Here is a 7,500-nt window from a genome sequence, read left to right as displayed (position 1 = left end):
TTTGTTAGTCGACAGCAGCTGATGGTTACCAGTGACTGGGAACCAGTGACTGGGAACCAGTGACTGTCTGCTTCAGGACCACAGCAGACCCCCTTCCTCAAAGGGTTAGGATGCAAATCATAAGACAACCACTGCAGCATAGAGTTAGAATTCAACATAGAGTGTTGTAACGTGTGATCACACGCACACACACACACAGGCTTTACATGCTGAGTGTGAAAAAAAAAAAAAACATAGAAAAAAACATGTGGGACGATGGTGTGGCAAAGTAATCAACGATACCAGGAAGCGGAAATACCTGTGTGAAAAACCTGCAGGACCTTTCTCTCTTCTGAAGCTGTAAATTCAAACAATTCAGCTGTTAGCGATATAACACCTCTCAATCATACACACACATATTCACCCTAACGAGCACGACGGCAGGCAGGCACACCCACTTCATTAACGTGGCACAAAAAGACTTTTGCCTGAAAAATATTATTATTCTTCTCACTCATCTCACCTTATTTCATCTCGCCTCTCTTTTCTACTCTTCCTCTCTTCTTCTTCTGGATTGTTTTCATAATTTCCTCCATTCCTTTTCCTACTCATTCTCTGCATTCACTGCCAACTGAATTGATGGTAACAATTACTATGCCACTCGTGTGAGATTGGTCAGATTTGATTTCCTACCGAAAATTAGCATAATAAGCCGGCATATTACTCAATTAGGTATCTATAATTGGGTCATTATTGAAATCAGGAGGAACGCTTTTCCTCTTCTATTGAGGACTTTTTCCCTACAAATTCAACCTTTAACAGGCCATTTGGTCAACAGCAAAACACAAATGAATTGATTCCACTTACACATGCTCTGTTATGTATTCATTTCACATTCAATGACTTAGAGAGTGAGACCACAAGAGATGTAAAGATAGAGAGACAAAAAGGCAGATAGAGAGAGTGAAATAAAGCAGAACCAGTGACTTTATAAGAGGTGGCAGCAGTCGTCAATCTGTCTGCTAAACTCCGCCTATCACTGTTGACCTCAGCAGGGACAACCGAGGAAACAGTCCACCATCCAGTCAGTCAGTCAATTAGCCAGTCAGCCATTCCCAAGTGATTAAACTCACTTTAATTGAATGCCTACATGAACAAAGTGCAGAACTAAATTCTTTCCTCGTCTACCGCTGTAGTAAAACAGATACTTTGCATCCTCAGGATCAAGTTTCCATTAATGTAATCCTGAAGTAAGCACTGGAGCCTCTTCCTCGACAGTATCTCTGCAGCTCATTAAACACTGAGCTATGACGTGAAACGCGTCCCGAGCCTGTTTTGGTCTCAAGTACTGTATGTTTTAATGAGAAGAACTCCCAGACTGAGACACAGTTTTATTACATTTCAGTCCTGATCTGAGAAGAGTTGAGGAATCCTGCCAAAGACTAAAAGCAGTTATCTATCAGCCGTAATGTTGAGCAAAACTTGTTACAAAGATCCACACACAGAAGAGAGTAAAATAATGTCTAAAAGCAGCTATTTATCATCTGGAAATCTACAATGTTATGTATGTTTCTTCATCAAGCTCTGACTTCTCTAAACCCTGAAGAATGAGCGTAAGACAAAAACACCAACCACTGACTTCATTCATCTTGCTGTTAACTTAAGAGTCTGTCTATCTGTTCCCTGTTCTCTCCTTCATTTTCAGTCATTTCCCTCGCGCCCTTCCCCAAACCAGAGGCTGGAAGTAAAGCATTTATCCTACTTGATCACTCGCTATCCTGTATAACACACATGTTCCTGGTCACAATACCTTGGTGAGGCTGCGGGCGGCGCTGTCCTTGCCCCCGGGGGTGAGGTTCCTGAGCTGGACGTCTAGCAGTTCGACCAGTTGGGCCATCGCTCGCACCGTAGACGGCACGTCGCCAGGACGCAGGAGCCCTTTGGTCTGCTCCGCCAGCTCCCTGGCAACAAGCGCCGCCGTTTCACCCGAACGGAGCTGCGAGCGACACAAGGTGACAAAGAGAGAACAGAGACAGAGAAAGATGGATGGAAGTGACGTCACATGAGGTGAGAAGGGAAAGTTGGGTGGAGGAGAAAAAGTTAGCGAGAGCATGAAGAGAGAAATCAGTGGACAGGAGTGGAAGGACGGAGGAAAAGGACAGATGGAGTGAGAGAGGTAAACATGAAGGAATGGAGGTGAGGAGGACAAGAACATGAGGAAGAGATCAGAGAGCAATACTTCACAGAAACAGCTTCTACATTAGCAGCAAGCTGCTGCAACGCTGATTTCATGTGGGAACAGACACAAAACCAGCAATTTTCAAGAAAAAGGTATCTTGAAGAACAAAATAAAACAATATATTCTAATGCAAATGAGCCTGTTAGCCTATTATAGACGTCATGGTGTAAATTACTTTATTTGACATTTCCATTCCCCTGCAGCTATATAAAAGCTCTCCGTTCTCAGACACGGGTCGGGATTAACAAATGAAGATGGATACGTGGCCTCGATCCTTCCCTGTGGTCAGTGTGTATTCATGCATGAGAAACTGCTCCAGGACTATATCCATAATACGCACCCTTAAACTAGGGCTCATTGGGAGCCACGAGGGCTGGCAGCAACATTCAGACTTACTTTCTGCATGATTTGGTTGACCCAGGGCGACGTGCAGTTGCTGAGGTCAGGGCCTTGAGGATCCCAGTAGCCCAAATGGGCCACGCACACGTATGTGGCCACGCCTGCAAGACAAGCAAAACAAACAGGGTAAGACAGCACTGACATTCACCAGGAGACCACAAGACTCTAGAGGGGGGGCCGGGCGTTCACTGAGCAGTTAGTACGAGCAGGGTGTGTGTGTGTGGTGTGTGTGTGCGTGTGTGTGTGTATGTGTGTGTGTGTGTGTGTGTGTGTGAGTGTGTGTGTGTGTGTGTGTGTGTGTGTGTGAGTGTGTGTGTGTGTGTGTGTGTGTGTGTGTGTGTGTGTGTGTGTGTGTGTGTGTGTGTGTGTGTGAAGGGTAGTTGTAGGATTGAAGACTCGTCTGTGTCATGTGAGCTAATTGATTGAAATGTGTCCAATAGAAGTGTGTGTGCTGTAAACATGTATATTATTGCTCCACTACATCAGAGAAATATGTATGTTTTGGTTTGGAAAAGCCTGAAATTCACTTTCAGATCTCATCTGATCAATGACCTCTATCTAACCTTCCAGTTCACCCCTCACTGTCAGGTCTTCCTCATCTATTGGTACTTTTAAATCACATCATCATGTTTTTATAACTACTTTCTAGAATCATGTTGTCATGAAGCTTTTATTTGTCTTGTGTGTGCTGAATGACACTTATTCTACTTTTATCTCCTTAAAATGTCAAGTCTTATTTTAAATAATTAAATAACTACAATGAAAATTAAGTGAAAATAATGAAGTTTGTACATTCTCTGTCAACATTCATTGTTTATATACAACAATATAAAAAATATAAACAGATGTGCTTTATATATCTATATATATATTATATATAGAAGCTACAGTAGCTGCTTTGTTCAGGTAGGTAAAGCTCATCATCATAAAGTGATAATGTATGAAGAGATGTGTTTTTTCTATGCTCATCAACATGGGGGCCATTTCTCAGTGCCGCTTTAACCCTTTAACTTATTTGTGCTATTGATACTTTAAAGGTATAATACGCAGGATTGGGACACACAGCAGGTTGGCTCCTCCTCCCTCAACTAGCGAGAGATCGATAGAAGGAGAGCAACGGTGGTCGAGCGAGCTAAAGAGTGAATGAAGAGAGCGAGCGGCGCTGTGGTCGAGCGAGCTAAAGAGTGAATGAAGAGAGCGAGCGGCGCTGGCGAGAACAAAGCTGTGAATCAGATAAATAAAATGTTATTTTATTTTTATTGATTGTTTCACAGAAAAATAATGATAAAACAAGAAAATAGAGGCAGAGGGCAGATAAATACACCACCACACACGGCCAGTGGATCACAAGTGACGACTGAGAGGGATTATCTTTGTATGAGTCTACACATTTCTAGGGGGGGAAATCCTGCATCATTAACTTAAGAAAAATATTTGAAATTTGAAATCTATCTATGCCACCGAAGCATTTTTTTAATATAGTTGCACTTGTGTTTCTACAGCATTTTACTGAATGCTTTGCACAAAAGAGCACTAACACCAGAATAAAGCAGAGATGCAAACATGCAAATGAATGTTTAGCTATAGAAAGATACTTTACACAGGATAAAACTTTTATACACACATACAACCATTTTCTTGCCTTATCACACCAGTATTAACTTTGCTAACCATCCACACATACAGCTTCCTTACCAAGTGTCCCAACAGGGCAGGGCTGCTTGGCTGTCTGGCCCTGCTGCGTCCGGGGCCACGATATGTCGGCTGTCACTCTTGGACTGCAAAAGTCCTGGGGAGGCAAGGCGGGGGGCTGCGGGGCCGCTGGAGGGACCTGCCCTGGAGGGGAGCGTCCACCGGCTTTCTGGTTGGTGTCTGGAATCTGATTGGTATCAGACGACGAGCCGCCGGCAGGAACCAGGACTGGCTGGCGGACCGTGGTGGTGGTTCGGTAACGCTGGCCCGGCATGGTGGTGAGGAGAGGCCGCGGGGTGGTGTAGTAGGGAGGAGAACGAGTGGTGGTGGTGCGGCTGGTCGACGAAGAGGAGGAACCACCCCCGCCGACTGCACCTCCTCCTCCCCCTCCTCGGTTTGGAGGGATCATGGGAGGGCGGTAGTCTAAAAAGAGAAGAGAAAGAGAAGAGGATTCAAATTCTGAAAAAGACACAATGTGCAGATTTATGGATCCCAACATGACAGCACGGACGCTTTAATGAACTCTGCATCCCAGAACAACAGTTCAGAATTTAAAACATCTGTGTTAACCGCAAAGGATGTGAACAAATAAATAATAGTATAGTGACAAACACAAGCACATTTACACAGTGCTTAACAGCTTTGACAGGGACTATCTCAAGTTTCTGATGACTTCAAAATGTCAGTGTTTCAATGCAGACGTGCTGTTTGCCAAGTCTCTCTTCATCTTTCCAAACAGTTCAGCCAGTAACAGTTACTACGGTTACTACTATAGCAGAACTACATCAATGTGTGTGCTATAATAAAGGCTTATAATAACTACAGTAATGTAATTGTGCAAGATCCTTGACACCGTGCAAAACCAACAATTGGTTGGTTGTGCAAACTTGTACGAGGTCTCTCCTGTGGGACTGGTCCATAGTCGTGGTTCTTGCTGCCTAACCTGGCAGAAAGAAACATTCTTTCAGATTCATGCATGATTTATAACCTCATGACATCACAGGAAGCAACAAGGCCACTTAAATGCATATGGCACAATCCTTTATTGTCAATATTTCATTGTAAAAAGGCTCAATTATTCACATTGACCCTGTTCAGAGGACAGAGGTAAAGAATGAATGGGTGATGGGAGGAGAAAGGAACAGATTGTGTGTCTCCATGAACATACTATACCAGCATGTCTCTATTATATATATATATATAGATATTCTATCTGCTGACCTGCTGATGCTTTCAGCTCCATGTGCTGTAAAATCAATATTACAGGATCAAAAGTTGGGTAAAGGGAAATAATTATTTACAGTTTTCCTTCACTTTCCCTTTGAATTATTTTGTCAGTCTGGAATCATTATGAGCTCATTATGTGTGATACTGTTTACATGTGGAGCCCATTTCCTAAACCCACATCTTTAATTAGAAACATTATTTAACAAAGCAGCTTTATTTGTCTCTCTGAACACTTTTATCATACAGATGTGGTTGCTTTCAATAAACATTCATAATACACTGAAGGCCGTTTTCTGGAATCTGAAAACGCAAATAAATTCACCAATATGTGAATGAGTGTGAATAACTCTGAACATAATATTATATTTTATATATTTGCATCTGTCTGTCAAATCAACACTGAGCTCTTTGCTTTATAGTCTTTATAGTTGATAGCAACAATGTTTTGACTTCATCTTCCTGTTAATAAGACGGCTGTGACTGAAACCACCTTATTCACCATTGTGCACTACATTTTCACTTTGCCATTGTATCTGAATATCTGAATGCTGAGTGTGACATTCACAAGTGCTGAATTTGATAGATGTAAAAATGACCACTCTGGCACTCTACAGCTGTTAGTGACGATGCAAAATGACAATAATGAATGAGTTTCTGACTCTGCTATAGAGTCAAAGACATGCTGGGGGGATTTATTCCCATCAGCATGAACAAATGTTGAGCTAATCCATCTAGTGGATGTTGAGTTTTTTCAGTCTGGAGCAGAGTGATGGACCGTCCCAAACACCAAACACCGCGCTGCTACTGCGGATAAGAACTCACACGATTGTGAACTTTCTGGTGAAAACATTAAAGCAAACAAACAGAGAAGCAACTTTCATAGATCACAAAGACACTGAAATATGAATTCTAACAATTTCATGTTTTTCCACCTTTACAACAGCAATATAGAGTATATTTTAACATTTTATGTTCTGTGTTTAGTCACTGAAACAAGAGAAACAAAAGCTGACAGTGAAGTTCTCTGTCCAGAGAACGCTGAACCTGGCTGAACTGGCTTTAACTGGTTTTAACTGGTTTTCCTCACCACCTCCATGCCTACCAGCAACTATGAAAAAGATTTCTATTGTGTGAGGAGTATGCAATATACTGACATCACGCTACATGACTTGTGGGTAATGAAGTCCTTCAAGCTCTAAAACATTCAGTTATCACTTGCTGACGACAGCTAACGTGTGACATTTGATGCTGTTATGTGATGTTAAAATTCTAGATTTTATGATTTTCAGCAAAAATGGAAACAACAGGCAGAATAGTGTTTGTCTGTGTGTAAGAGGTTGATGTGCCTCAGGCCACAATATGTTCTACAGGCTGGTCACTGACACTGAAGGGTTACACATCTCCCACTGGGGCTGTATGTTGTACTTGGAAACGGATGTGACTGTACAAATTTAAACAGTGTGGGCTGATGTAATTGCAATGGGTTTGTAGTGTGCTGTGTATAGACTGTAAACTGTTCATCATGGGTGTATCATCAACATGTGCTTCAAATATCATTCTTCTTACTGCAGTGTTTGGTAATTGTTGTCCTTTGGGGGTTAATGGAAGGTGTGACAGCAGAGTATGAAGTGTGAGTGTGTGGATGATAGGAAAGAGTGTGGGGGGGGGGGGGGGGGGGTTATATTATTTACTATGAGCTGAACTTGTCCCTTCCTTTGGATTTTAAGTTTAATTAAATACACCCCCCCCCCCCCCCCCTCTCTGGCTATCTGTGTAGTTGACTGACAGCCATGTAACATCCCTCTCCTCCTCCTGTACGTTCTGTTCTCTTCCTCCACAACTCAATGGAGTGTTTCCGTACCTAAACTGTGCTGCTCCCCGTTCCTGAATCACTGCCGCCCTGCCTCATGCATTCTCCACGGAACATTGCCATCAATCAAGCGTGGCAGCAATGGCCTAGGGAC

At 42.6% G+C, this 7,500-nt stretch overlaps 1 protein-coding gene across 5 annotated transcripts in view; it reads right to left on the bottom strand.

Annotated features, from left to right (window-relative positions):
* The window catches only part of LOC121909296 (adhesion G protein-coupled receptor L3-like), a 44,446-nt gene extending 39,202 nt beyond the window's left edge, over nucleotides 1-5,244 (bottom strand). For 2 of the 5 annotated variants that reach the window (XM_042429792.1, XM_042429802.1), the window contains exons 1-4: nucleotides 4,313-5,243; nucleotides 2,615-2,718; nucleotides 1,790-1,975; nucleotides 299-337 (exon numbers count right to left, since the gene is read on the bottom strand). In XM_042429792.1, coding sequence (XP_042285726.1) covers nucleotides 299-337; nucleotides 1,790-1,975; nucleotides 2,615-2,718; nucleotides 4,313-4,808 — 825 coding nt within the window. In that variant the 5' untranslated portion in view covers nucleotides 4,809-5,243. Of the gene's footprint in view, nucleotides 1-298; nucleotides 338-1,789; nucleotides 1,976-2,614; nucleotides 2,719-4,312 lie in introns of all 5 variants that reach the window. The other 3 variants (XM_042429784.1, XM_042429811.1, XM_042429776.1) reach the window with 2 other exon arrangements.
* Between the last annotated feature and the right edge of the window lie 2,256 nt (nucleotides 5,245-7,500).

This window comes from Thunnus maccoyii, chromosome 2, assembly GCF_910596095.1.
Source record: "Thunnus maccoyii chromosome 2, fThuMac1.1, whole genome shotgun sequence".
NCBI classification, from domain to species: Eukaryota; Metazoa; Chordata; class Actinopteri; order Scombriformes; family Scombridae; genus Thunnus; species Thunnus maccoyii.
The sequence above is the reverse complement of the archived record's forward strand: the minus strand, read 5'-3'. Positions and strand labels throughout refer to the sequence as shown.